The 14307-nt window shown below is 43.9% G+C and overlaps 1 protein-coding gene across 2 annotated transcripts in view; it reads right to left on the bottom strand.

Moving 5' to 3' along the window:
- LOC124343958 (eyes absent homolog 1-like) overlaps window positions 1-11653 on the bottom strand; it is a 41720-nt gene extending 30067 nt beyond the window's left edge. For both annotated transcript variants that reach the window (XM_046797342.1, XM_046797343.1), the window contains exon 1: window positions 10807-11653. In XM_046797342.1, the coding sequence (XP_046653298.1) occupies window positions 10807-10869 (63 nt within the window). In that variant the 5' untranslated portion in view covers window positions 10870-11653. The remainder of the gene's footprint in view (window positions 1-10806) is intronic.
- Between the last annotated feature and the right edge of the window lie 2654 nt (window positions 11654-14307).

Below are 14307 nucleotides of genomic sequence, written 5' to 3'. Positions count from 1 at the left end.
TTTTCTTTGTTCCTCCTGCCGAGCGACCCTCTGTTCTTCGGCTTTTAATGGCACACCCGAGAGCACCGAATTGCTTTGCTTGTTATGTCAAATGGGGGCTCCGTTTTCGGGCAACAAAACTCTAACAGGCGCGCACATCGCTCGCTGAAGTTCAAACACCGAGGCGATTCAAAACCCGCGCATTTTTGAAAATATATATATATTTATAGACCTTTAGATGTACCTGATGTTGCCTAGGAACCGCTTTATTTGTTACTTGTAAGTTGATTGCGTTACATTCCGTCGCTTGGATTTCGTAACGGAAAGAAAAACAGCATCCACTTCGTCGCTATAATATTGTCTCCGGGGCTAATAATTCTTTGTAAGAAAATTTGAAAAAAGAATGTTGCCGTCCATGCGGCCGTTGACATCCTGATGGACTGCGGTGTTGTTTGGAATTTCTTTTAACTAATATTTAAGCCATAAGCCCAGGAATAGGGAAAGTGACAGCAGCGAGACGGAGGGCGTAAGCTTATGGCCTACTAGAACAAGTGTGCCCTTCTTTCTTTAAAAAAAAGGAACTTGGTCTATATAACGTAGTCTCTCTGTTCGTTGGAGGCCACGGTTAATTGACAACAAGACTTTCTGGTTACAAGTTGCGGGTTTTTCCTTCTCCGTCTTCGTTCCACCCTCGTTTCCAATTAGATTTTTCTTCTTTGCTTTTTCTTGTTTTGTTCAGACTTTGGAGCGCCAACTTGTTGCGCTCCTCCCGAAATAAAAAATCTTAAACGACATGAGACTTTGATTTGACTTTTTCAACGAGAGCGAATAATAACTCGTAGTAGACGAAAAGGGAATGACTTTGTCAACTGCTGTGGCCAGTGAGTGGTCGGTTATCGTGTTTGTCTGTCCTTCCATTTATATATATAATAAGCCATCATGTTCCAAAATAAGTTCACGGACGTGAGCGGGATAGATTCCGATAGCTGAAAAAACCGAAACGGCTCCCCGACCCGTCAAACTCGGGAGCACGCATCAACTAGCTGAACAAATCAGTCGTCTAGTCGGCGACTGTTCGTATTTCGACTTGTCAGTTGCCAAGCAAAATTTCGCCGTCATCCTTGTTGGTTGAGTGTGTACGCTCGAGTGTCAAAGTGCGTTTGATCCCGCAAGGGTCTTTCATTGATAAATCAAAATCAAATCAAATACATTTCACTTGTATAGACTGAGTATGTCGAGCATGATGCAACAAACAAGAGTACGCTAGCACTTTACAGACAGCAAACGCTTTCAGTTTTTGTTGTTGTTTATACTGTGCCACCGATTGGATTGAATCCAGCGCTTAAATTTATTCCCAATCAGCTAAGATAGGCCTAAATACTTGCACTGACCGACGGATGATTCGTTTGATAGAAAAAATATTTTAATTTAGATTTGATTAACTTTCAACCGCCATCTAACGAAGCTGAATCGAACCGCATGAATTTCCAAACTTAAGAAAAAGCTTCAAAAAACCCCAAAACAAGCTGATGGAACTTGTTACAATATGATATCCGTCTTGTGTGCAGCCCGTTTCCTAGGAGATACTGGACGATAAAACTCTCCTCCCCCGTAGAAAAAAAGATAAGAGTCAGTTGGAGTCGGCCAAAAAATCTTGGACGTTCCTGGTTATTATTCATAGGGCGCAAGCCATCAGACTCTTGACCTCCCGACCATCCCCATAAATTTTGCCGCTGGTTCCTTCCTTCCTTCCTGTTGGCTATCCGTGAGCGTCTAGGTACCGCCGCGGTGGGTCCGTGAAGGTGTAGTAGTATATTCACAATCTCCTGTCCGGATCGACGTTGCCTCTCGATAGGAATCGACCATAATAATCACACACACGCACACACACACACGACTGGCCATCCCTTAAGGCCACCGGAGGAGTCGAAAAGAATGTTGTTCTTACATGGCCACCATCAGCGATCACACCAAAGTGTCCTCAAGAGTCTCTCCTTATTCTCTCTGCATACCTATTTCTGTCTTGCGACAACTTTCCAAAACCGCCACCAACGGATCGTCGAAAGTGACAAATCAGAAAGGTCGAGAAAAACGACCAAAATGAAAATGAGAAACAAGACAAAAAGGTCCAGCAGTGTGCTGCGTCTATCTACGAGATAGAACTCGGGAGAAAGTCTCTCGAGGAGAAGGGAGCTGACGTGCTCATTAATTTGCACCCCATCTCGTCCCCTTTTGCATTGGGGACGGACCAAAGGGCACACAGCATCAGCAGCGGGCGCTCACAATCCTTCTACGTGAACATATGCTAGCACGTCAGTGGATCATTAATTAGGTATACACCTGGGATACATAGCCCTTAGGTTGCTTTTTGGGCTTGGATGGGTGCAGGGAAATAAAGTTTTTTGGGGGACCTCACGGGACTATGCGCGTTCACATATGCGTATAGTCGACACACACGGCGAAAAGGCAAAGAAGAAGAAGAAGAAGAAAAAAAAAGTCAAACTGGCCGTTTGTTGTCGAGTCCCCCAGCATCGTGACGAAGAGAAAGAGATAGAGAACCAACTCCTGTCCGAAATCCATGTTTGATCAGCTCTCGACACGACCAACTGCCTAGATAAACAATCCTTCTTTCTTTCTCTCCCGTCTTGTTCGGCTCTTTTTCTTCGTCTTTCCTTCACGGTGGGAACTGATTATGGTGGGGGGGACCGTTGCATTCTCCGGCTGCCGGTTTGAGAAATAAATAAAATAAAATACCGACCAGGGGTTGGTATACCCGGGAGAAATGATGACAACAACAACACGAAAAAGGGACATCTGAACAAGGTAAAACGACTTGGAAATTTTAAAAATAAAGGGAGCGGGCAGTGATGAAACGGCTTGGCCGGTCAAGAGGACGGAAAAAGAAAAAAAAACCATAACCGACAGGTGAAAGAAGAAAAAAAAAAGAAATGATAGAAAATGGAAAAGAAAACAATGCCAGTCCCTCGTGAGAGGAAGAGTGTTGGGACAAACGACACAAGTGATGACTCGAAACTGGCGTTCACCAGTCAACACAAACGCCGACGTGTGAAGAGGGCGGCACGCTGGTGGTGGCCAGCATTAAGACCAGCGTCCACCAACGAGCGGGGGATTAGACTCGGTCCGTCTCTGAGCGCACCATATTGCTGGGCTTCTCCCATTCTTTTTTTCGTTGGAAATGACAGGGGGGGGGGACTATACACATTTGTCTGTTTGTTTTGATGCTCCATGATGCTTAAAAATAAGAAAATTGTAGAAGAAAGAGAAAATGTTGGGATGCGGTCAAAGAGCCATCGTCTTTCAGATAAAAGGACGAACAGGAAAAAATAAAGTAGCGATGATCGTTCAAGCGGACAGTGAGAATGCAAATCGCTTCTTAAATTCAATCACTCGTCGTTTTTTTGTTTATTCTTTTTTTCTAGCAGGACAAAAAAATTACACGGGTGCACATACCCTTTAAGAACATGGAATGGGATTACTCCGCTCCTTGTCACGCTACTTATGTGAATACCGTTGAGAAAAACAACAAACGAAAATAGCTCCTCTTTCCATGTCCAGGCGTACCCCTTATTAAGGTACTCTGTGTCTGTTACGTCAAGACAAACGAACGTTCAGACTTTGCTTGATCTTTTTTTTTTCTCTTTGTTGTCGCCCTCACGGCTTCTTTCCATCATTCGGCCGTTTCCAATAAGAGGAAATGCTCAACGTCATTCGTGACCGATTCGAAAGGGTTGGGAACCTTTTACGCTGCCGTAATAAGGAATCCCGTGCAAAGCGGACCATTCATGCAAAAAGAGACTTTCGCCATAGTCGACTGACCAAAAACATATTCGCTGATTCGGATTGTGAACAGTCGACAGAACTCTTTCGTTCCTGCCTGGGAATAATGTGATGCAGTTCTTTTATTTAAAAAAAGAAACAAAAACCAATGTGTCGAGGAGACCAAGATGCGGAAAAAACGGCTCTCCACTCGTTGTTTTGTTTTGTTTTGTTTGTTTCTCACGTTGTCCTTAGGTGCCGTGTTTTTGGTTTCTGCCGTTGCCTCAACTCTTCTTCTAAAAATGGGTGGGATATAAATCTAGCGGCAGCGCAGTTATCCAACTTTGCAGGGTCTCTCGTCCGTCTCTCTCCCTTGTTGTTTGATTATAGTATGTGTTTCGAGCTTCGCGAGAATCTTGCCTGTTTACTGTCGCCATAGCACCGCTGAGAGCGCAGCCCCCGCATCTAAGGTGAAATATCAACCGGACCCATCGCTCGGCAGCAAATCACGTTGTCTGTCCCTTATGACCCCGAAATTCAAAACATGTATCACATATAATACGTTTCACGTGTGTGTGTATGAATATATGTCGCTAATACTCCTTAGCGTGTATTTGCTTGAACGCACATCAAACGGAGCAAAATGGAGACGTCACCCAACGTCCCTAATTAAATGGATAACTTGAAACGAAAATCAAATCATCGGTTTTCATGACGGAAGAATAAATAAGCTCACCGAGTCGTCCTTCTATATAATCCATTCGGTATCGTTTACTCTGTGGCCAGGGTCGATGCTATTACCATCAGCTTGGGGGGAGAGACAAAAAAAGAAAAAGAAAAAGTAGCGAATTGACGAGCTCACTAATGATGTGAGCACACAATAACCCATGGGTACGAACGTATCGAGCGGGCGTAATGTACTATAATACTTGCACATCGCTGTTCTATAACCTAACCGCATCACCGACGGGAAATTAATGATCCATCTTGTGCTTCTTCCTTTGCTGCTGTGCTGCTGGAAAGCGGGCGATAATGAGATTCATCCAGCAGAACATCTGTGTGTGTGTTTTATTTTTTACCACCCTGTATCTACATTGTATATAACCTCTCTGGGTCTAGAAAATTATGCGTAAATCTTCTGTCTACAGATGTGTCCCTTTGGCTCTCTTATTTATTTCCGAGTTTAACGACGCGCCCGGATATGCACGGCAGCTAACCATAAAACATATCGAAAGGAGTATAGGGGAATAAATGTCGACGCAGCTTATATATATATGTGTACAAGCGCCATTGCGACTCGCTTTACTTTGAAGAAGAACTACCACCACTACTACTGGGAATAAATCCAAACAACAGTCTAAGGAGAAAAAGACCCTAAACTGAGCACATCATTGGTTAGGTCTATATACGCGTCGCAGACAGGGGGGTTTTCACCGAAGACGTATGGCTTTAGTAACCGTGTTTGTCATCTTTTTCTTTCCCCCTATAGCTTCAGCTTTTTCTTGAAATCCGTGTTGTGCCACGCCACTTTTCATTGGAGAAAAATAAAAAAGATAAAAGAGATTTCATATTTCTTTCAGGAAATGGTTTGTGTGATTTGAACGGACGGCCGGAAGAGTTACGACTCCAACCGACACCTGTACAAGGTGCAGCCGGGAGTGTGTGTGTTTGCTGTTTATGTTTGCCTTGGGCTTTGCTCAAGGACTTATTCGATAGTCTACTCGGGTGATAAGAGCTGCTCCATTCTAAAAAAAAAAAATCCCGACATATCCGAGGCGATCTATTCTCGTGGGCGGGGACCCCGGGTGGAATATAAAAGAAACACACTCCGGAAAGATAAGGATCAGCTGATGGGCGAGAATCCTCTCCCCCATGCTCCAACAAAAAAGAAAAAAAAAGAAATATAGAAAGAGATAGAACGGGAGAAAAGGAAGTCATCGAATGATCTCGATTCTGAAATCTTTCGATTGTCCGACACCAGGAAGTGAACGGCAACCGGTGATGACCAGTTTATTGTGGTCCGATCGAAACACCTCGGCCTGGAATCAGGGCCGTTTCATTTTTCTAAAAAAAAAGGAAGAAACAACATTTCCTTCTCAATCTTATAGAGGAAGACCACCATGACTGTGAGGAGGTAAGAAATCTACCAGGTAAAGTCGGATATCTAATAACGCGATAGTATATACTATACTACGCAGGGTGGATAGAAAGGCGTACTGGAGAGATGTATTGATCGGAAGGAGAAAGAAAAATCAAAATCAAGGAGCAGTTCCATATAGTTTGCGCTGTGTGGATATAACGGGGAAATATAGCGGAGGAACACCCAAGTTGTCATAGCCCAGCAGCACCGCTCCTTTAGCCTCTCAACGACGACACACAAGCACACAAGAGTCGTCTGCGGGAAAATATTTCCCCAGCAGTCCGGTTTGATTTGTGATGGGCGCCCAGCTGCAGGAGGAGCCGGCCAAAAGGGGAAAGAAAAAGAAAAAAAAAAGGGAGTGAGACTGGGAGCGCTCGGGGTGAATTATCGACACTCATTAAGGAAGAGACGCGGTCCAAAGTGTAGACGTCGCTCTTTTTCTCTCTTATTTTTTCTTTCGTGTGCTGTGTGTGTGTTTGTCTTTCTTTCTCTCTCTCTTTTTCCCTTTATTTATTTCCCCATTCTTCGTCTAGCTCTAGCTGTTGGGGCTGCTGCTGCTGTACAGGAGGCCTGGCCACAACGGCAGCTCTCGGCGCAAGAGGAGCGAGAACAACAAGAAAAACACAGGGAGGAAAAAAAGAAGGAAGAAGAAGAAAAAAAGGATGACAGCCATCAAACAGGCTAACAGCAGCAGCAGCCACCTCTCATCTATATAGTCGCCCCGAACTTGGATATGAGCAAGAGGTACAGAGACGAGCGAGAGCACTGAGGGGGGGGGGGGGGTTCCAAACTCTCCTTCCCACGTGACATATGAGACGTCGAGAGCACGCTGCAGCACGTAACGAGGGAGCGCGCATCATTTTCTTGTGCTGCTTTTCCCGTTGGATGCGCCCACCAACAACGGTGCCCAACCTTATAGCAGAGCTGGATGCAGCCCCGTCTATACCATTGTGGGATCCGCCGCTGTTAGATCACCGTCGGCCTATTATATCTAGACAGATTAATAACGCGCCGATCGATAATAATACCTCCCTCCAGGAAAAAAGGCGGCTCTCTCCTCCTGTTGGAATATACTTGCCCCTTAAACAAGTAAATCATACTCCAATCTATTTATGACAGCCAGGCTTCCTCAGACGCATTGTGCAAGGATGGCAGACATCTACAATAAAAGACATTTGACTCAATCGATGACATTTTTTTTTTCCTTTTTCTTTTTCATCTGCAGATTTGTCCAGGTGCGCTGCCAATGTCTTTCTCTCTTGGTGGTTACAATAACTACGCGCATATATAAGGCCTACTGTGTATGTATGTATACAGATCGATCCTTTTGAAAAATGGGGAAATAAGGTAGTAGATAGGTTGTTGAAAAGAATGAGGGGGTCTCTCGCCTATAGGTATACATAGGACACAGAATAAGAAAACCTGCGAGGGGAATAATTCTGCTGTGTACAGCTCAGAAGAGACCAACCGATGTGTAAAGCCCCTATTGAGGCCATTTCACGCCGGGTTGGCCCCTCACTCCCCCCCACACACACGCCCCTCTGATCATTGAAAATGTGCTTGTGCGCTTCTATACACTTATTCCCCCCCTGGCTAACACTATATGGGAGCAGCCCCACACACATACTACATACAACCACTATACACTTATGGGCTATACACACATCGGAACACATGCTGCGTTATTGTGAACAGCAGCTCGACGACGAGTTTGTGTCTCTCTCTTAAGGTCTTCATGAACTAATGCAACACACACAAAACCTGAAAGTGCAGGCAAATGCACTGCAAACATTGTAACATTGAAAGGCAAATGTCTTTTAGGGGGGGGGGGGGGGAGAAGATGATTAGTTGAACAGACATTCCACTATACGCCGATTTTTTAAACTGCGCGCTAAATTACCGAAAGACAGTTGGAGGATTTCTGCGGCCTAACCGATAGGATTTCATGATTTTATGAGGGGAGTAATAATGGAATCACAATGCCTATCATCAACTGAACATATCAAAAGAATTTCCCTAACAAAAAAAAAATCTTCTTAAAATTTTTTTTTATTTAAAAAAAAAGGCGGAGGTTTTTCTAGCGCATTGATTATACACAAACGGAAGCCCCCGAATATAACACAAAAGAAATGTTTTTTTTATTCCTTCTTTCAATAACGCAGGCTCAAGATTTACACACATATGAATATGAATGGCACTATTTTTTTTTACCTCCTTTCCATCGAAATTCCCCTGTATTTTATGGATGGTTGACGCGTATATATCCTCGGCCGTTGTGTTGTTGTTCTTGTTGCTGCTACTAGCGACTACACTAATGCCCTGTTGTTGTCCCCGTGCCCGTCATGTTATGTATTCTAGTCTGCACTAAACTATAGGTAGCCCTGAACAACAACAGAGGAGCTTGTCGACATGGGCCCCTTATTCTGATTCATGTCTATTGAAACCGGCGCGGTCTATGAATAGATGAGAGGGTCCATTATACACAATGGGGAGTTTTTCTCTCTCCGAGAGCTCTTGTCTGTGCGATGGAGCCCCCCTCTCTGCTCCGAGCAGATATATATGTGCGCCCTTCAACATCATATTTACTGTGAGGAGGACAAAAAGGACAGCCCCAACCAGCACCATCAAAAGGATAGAAAGAGAGAAAAAAAAAACGGCCAACGATGTCGAATCGACAATACAAAACGTGAAGTACTCAGAGCTCTTTGGTTTATTAGAAAATCAAGAGCCAAGTGCTCTCGAGACTGGAGAATGCCACCGACTATGACGAAATGAGCATTCCCGACTGTCTGTGTGTCCCTTCGACAAGAGCAATCCAGACATGGAGGAAAAAAAGTTAATCTGCCCGAGTCTCAACAATGTATATTACTATTTCAACAAGGACGTCAATAAAGTCAAGCGATAACATGATTACAAGCTTGAATTAATCAACTCGAGTATGTAGACGACACTGCGTTCAGTCGAGTGAATTGCATCGAGTCGGATTGTTATTACACTAGGGGAACCAGACGAAAAAAAAACCTTCATAAAACGTGATTCTAAAAATCGACAACCATTATTTAGAATGCTATATGCTAGAGGGGGTCCTCCGGCAGCAGCAGCGTAGAAGTGTCAATAAAATGGAAGCGCGGGTCCAGCTGCAGACAAGGCAAACTGGCACCCAGTCGTTTTGGGTAATATGCGCGGAGAATATATTGATGCAAGGGCCATAGACACACATCAACTACAAACGGAAGCTGAGCAATTTGCTGGAACCTTCACGACGGTTATTATAAGGAACTTTTACGCGCGGTACAAGAAAATTCAAAAGACCGTTGGCCGTGTGCGTATACTGATGAAGGGCAACTGCCATGGAAGTATATAAGGGGGGAAAAGAAGAAAAATAAAAGAAAAAGTATAGATGTATATAAGCGCCCCAACATGACAATGGATGATGTTTGCCGATGGACCCCAATGGCGGCGGTCAACACTCGCTCTCCAGCAGCCCCAAACTACTATATATACTGCTGTTCTTTTTTCCATTCTTTCTCCCCACACTTTCTTCCCTTTTATGAAAGTATTTAGCCCAAGCTAACTCTCTCTCTCTCTCTCTCTGTTTTCCCTTCCAAAAAACATGGACCAGCATTTAGCAAAGTACATACATACGCGGAGGAAAAAAAAGATGTTTGGCCGGGGCCCCCATATCTTCCCTCGTTTGCAGCTTCAATCTACAGATGCTTTCATTCACAAGCTTTTGCCCTTTTCCTCTGTCTTTTGGTTGTCCATAGATCAACGACATTTGCTGAGCTCTTTCTCTCTTTCTATAGTGTTTCCCTTCTTTAAACCCATATAGATCCCACGTCCACAGAAACTGAAATGTTGATGCTGGCACCAGGAGCCACAACCAGAAGATTCCCTCTGGAATGCTTATGTTGCTGTGTCTTGTCCAAGCACAACGGACTGCTTCTTCTAGTGGAAGATTTGTCTAGCGCATATGATCAGGTTTCTTGTGCTCTGAAAATTGACTGTCCATCTTATAATACACCGTTCCGGGTGAAGAACTAGACATACCTTATCATTCTCAACGACCTTTTCGGGATGACGCTGGAATTTGTCTAGTTCGGCAGATTCGTATTCTTGAATATAAAAAAAAAGGCTGGAAAGAGTCGTTGGCTTTATTGACTCTATCAAAGAACGTGGTAGAAAAGTTCCGGTTATTTTTGTGCGTGGGTTAGGGTCGACTGGCAGCAGCGCAGAAGCGCATCAGTAGTGTGTTGATTTACCAGGGCGTTGTAATATTGACTTGGTCCTGATTCATCAAACGGTGTCCCTCCTCTGCTGACCGCACATACATGTACCCTAAACTCCCTACAAATAGCCTCGACTGGCGTCCAGCATACGGCAGCAGTCAGCACAAATTTGGTCGAGGCTATACTCTATATGTCGCTGATGCCGACAGAGCAAATAACTAACCGTATATACACACACATGAAAGCTTTTCATAATTGTAGGCGCAATAAGAACCCATCTCCTTCCTTATTCAGTCATGACCAGCTGTTTGGTAAAATTGCGACAAAAGGATGACAAATGCCCGGCCATTCGAGAGGCGCCAGTTGATTTCAAAAAAAGATCTCTTCATTCCACAATGACATCACGACGACGGCAATTAGTCAGAGATCGGGTTTTCTTCCCACCCCAACTTCGCAGACGAGATGATTATGTGCGTCCGCGTCATTTTTGAATAGAAATCAAAACATCCATCATCATCAACACCCATAACTGTGTGATGTACACACAATAATCGTTCTTAATGATGAGCGCCAAGAATCTTATTAATAATGGTTGCCCGGGTGAACTTACATACCAAATAGAAACTTGTGCATACATAATAAGGCGCGCTTATCTAGATATAAGAGATTTGCTCGACATACCTGTTGCTGATGGTGGTAATTGACGGGCGAGTAGTTGCTGCAGTAGGCGACGTTGTACAACATGATTCCTCAAACTCACCACTCGAGTCAGATTATAACCAAAAATATACCAACGAAATCGATTCGATTCCGGAAGTGACACACACACTCCTTGAAACTGAATGTCTCACAGTATAATAAACCGACCACTGACAACAATGCTGAAATGATTTTGTTTTGGCCGCTCGAATTTGTCGCTCACGGCAGACTGTCAAGTTCTGTGTACGCCTTGCTGGATGAAAGACAATGAACGTCAACGTCAACAAGATCCGATGCGCCTCACTCTCCACTGTTGAAGTGCAGAAACGGAGACCCGCGTTTGGATGTGGAACGATGCGCGTTAGGACGATCCAGTTACCGAAAACCGCGCTGAGTCAAAAACTGGCGGGTCTTTTTTTATTATTATTATTATTATTTATTTTTTAATGCGTCGTCCTTTCTTGACAGCGTGAGTGAGTCACAAGTCGGCGGCGTTGCTGCGTGACCGTTCCAGTTTCAGCATTGCACCCCAGCACGAGGACGCGATGAAAACAACGCACAATATATAATAACAAGATACAAAATCCCAAAACAAAAGCGCGGGGCAGCACACACACGAATTTCGATCGTCGACTCGTCTGTCAATTCGTAGAAGAACGTATAGAGGGTTGAACGCACTGGAATAACCGAAACGATTGTTGCCGTCGCGAAGATTTTTTCTTTTCTTCTTTTTTTTTCAATTATTGCCTTGATAGAAAATAGAAGACGGTGCGGATAAACAACAACTGTCCAACACACGATGCGCTTGATGATCGTCTGATGTTGTTGATGTTCCTGGCTGGCCTCTTAGTCCGACACAACTGGGCATCAGGAGGTGGAGCACACCGGTCGACATTTTCACCGCTGCCGTGTGTCTCGTCGGGACAACTATACCCTCCCTCAGGGTGGAGACAACCAATCGGACGCCTTTCCGTTCCAGTGACGTCGGCAGCGAATGGGCGTGTCGATCCAGAGCTCAACCTATCCTGAGCTCCTCTGTCTCTTAAGCTCTATCCTCTTCTTCTATGCCATCCCGAAAATGTTTTCCAGCAAAGTTCCGCGTGTATCCATCCATATAGACGCCTTCTGGATGATGGGAGACAATCTTCTTATACACAACGCAAATAATAACCTGTGCTATTTTATTTGAAAAAAAATTCCAGATAAAAATTTTGTTATCTTGGAATGTTGGCTGATACGCGCATTCTTCGCCACTCCAATCGAATGAATTAAAAAAATGATGATCAAATATTTTGAGATTATTTACATGCATGTAGAGTCTATTCCGTTAGTTTTTTTATAAACAATCGGATTTGATGGCGCCAACAAGAAAAGACAACGCTCTTGTGATCTGACTCGTGTAGTTATCCATGGTGGCCTCTGCTCTTTTGTTTTCTTATCAATCCCCCCCATTCTTTCACCACGGTTTTTATAAATGAAAGACTGCGTTGCTGGCGGCCCGGAAGACTCTCACCACACTGGTCTCTATATGTTCTGATGCTTGCATAGGTTTATACCAACAACAAAAAAAAAAAAAGAGAAAATGACGACAATGGAGGGCGCAGAGCCGCGAGAAGATGAAATCCGAGATGAAGAAAAGGGTGACCTCCGCAGCGGCGATATAATAAACATTTTTAGATATGACGAGCTCTACAATAAGTAACAGCAGGAGTATTATTAAAGAAGAAGAAGTTATATGTGGTGGTGTTATTGCCATATCAGCGCACTTCGCGAATAACCCTTCATCACGACCACCATCGAATCCAGCGCCCGGCAGACTTCCGGTCCAGAAATTTCAATCAAAAACATGTAAGAATGAGCATGCATCCCACAGCTAGTGCATCTCTTCTTCCTGTCGTCCCTCTATAATATGAATATACATACTGTATGCCAGTTGGTTTTGTGTCTGTACACCTTTTTGAGGGTTTTCCGACAGCAAGCAGCCATAGCTCTTTGTCTCTCCCTCAGTATATTATTGCAGTGCGATGCTCTTCATCCATTTTTCTTGTAAGGAAAAAGAAGCTCGATTAAAGACATTGCCTATAGTGTGATGTGTGTGACGACGGAAACGACATCAAAGGCTTCTCTTATTTTCCCGTCACGACTCGAATATGTGAACGACATAAGTTGCAGCGCAGATAGAGACAAACCATTTTACTCAAAGCCGAAAAATGCTCAAATGCTATACTATTATTTTAATGAAATCTTAAAAAAGGAGTGCCGGCGTGACCGTTTCGTGCCCTTTTTATCCCTCCTGAATCTTTTCCCTCGTAATTTGCCTAAAGGCTCACGTCAAACAATTCGTTACAGATTTAAACCCAAGGCGCGGACGAATGTCTTGCTAACTTGAGTAGGCTATACATTGTCCATTATTCATTCATGGAAGTTGATGACAACCCATAGTCATCAAAGTATTAAACCCCCATGCGAAGAGTTGATCTCCAGCAGAAGATGAAAGGATAACATATATAGAGGGGGCCTATAATATATATGGCCGTGTGAAAGGAGTCCAGTCTGCCAGTTGCTTGTTGTTGGCACATTTGGGCAGCGAGTGAAATGGTGTTTTTTTTAATGACACATGTCAAACGCGCTGGGTTGGCGATGAAGAAGACATGAGCGCTTTTCTCTTTATTTTTCTCTTCTCAACCCTATGCACCAGACAAATTCTATATCCTTCGCTGTCCAGCCCCTTTACACTTCAAACAGCGACGACCTACACGGTAGTATATCGAATATGTGCCTTCTCTGCGGTATATATATGCATGGGAGTATGGGGGTGTCGGTGCGATATGTATACCACCCCCGGATGGATGAACTGTACATTTGTCAAGTGACGGACGCCTACGTTTGTGTAAATACAAGTGCTAATTGCCAACAGTTCTTTTTCCAGCCCCCAATGCACAGGCGTGCACAGGAATCAAATCGAATCGATTCTTGGCATGCCTGGAGGTTGATCACTCAGCTACTTCCGGTCAATGAAGATCAGATAGGAAAGGGAACCCATGCACTTAAATTGAATTACTTTATTTAGTCGACAGAGAGAGACGAAAGAATGTAGGAACGGGGAGGACTCCGATCACAAACTTATGTTATTTACTCGACTTGAAGACCTATAAAGGGAAATATATGAAACGAGCAATAAAGAAGATACAAATAAATGTAGGTCAATATGTCAGAAAAAGAAACAAATTCTGGGATATCAGGTACGAACTTGTGAAAACATTGGGATTGACGAAACGGGAAACACCTTTTAGTATGTACATGGGTGATAATGCGCGATAATGCGTACATTTTGCATAAATATGGAGCAAAGAATAGGCCTAACGTATATGCATTGAAAGCCTTCAACTCAGCAGCTGATGACTGTCGGACATTGACCGACAAATAGTGATGAAGCCACCGAAAGTCATGGGAGTATAGATTAACAACGCCCCGATGCCCCCA

This window comes from Daphnia pulicaria, chromosome 6 (genome assembly GCF_021234035.1).
Source record: "Daphnia pulicaria isolate SC F1-1A chromosome 6, SC_F0-13Bv2, whole genome shotgun sequence".
Lineage (NCBI taxonomy): Eukaryota > Metazoa > Arthropoda > Branchiopoda > Diplostraca > Daphniidae > Daphnia > Daphnia pulicaria.
The sequence above is the reverse complement of the archived record's forward strand: the minus strand, read 5'-3'. Positions and strand labels throughout refer to the sequence as shown.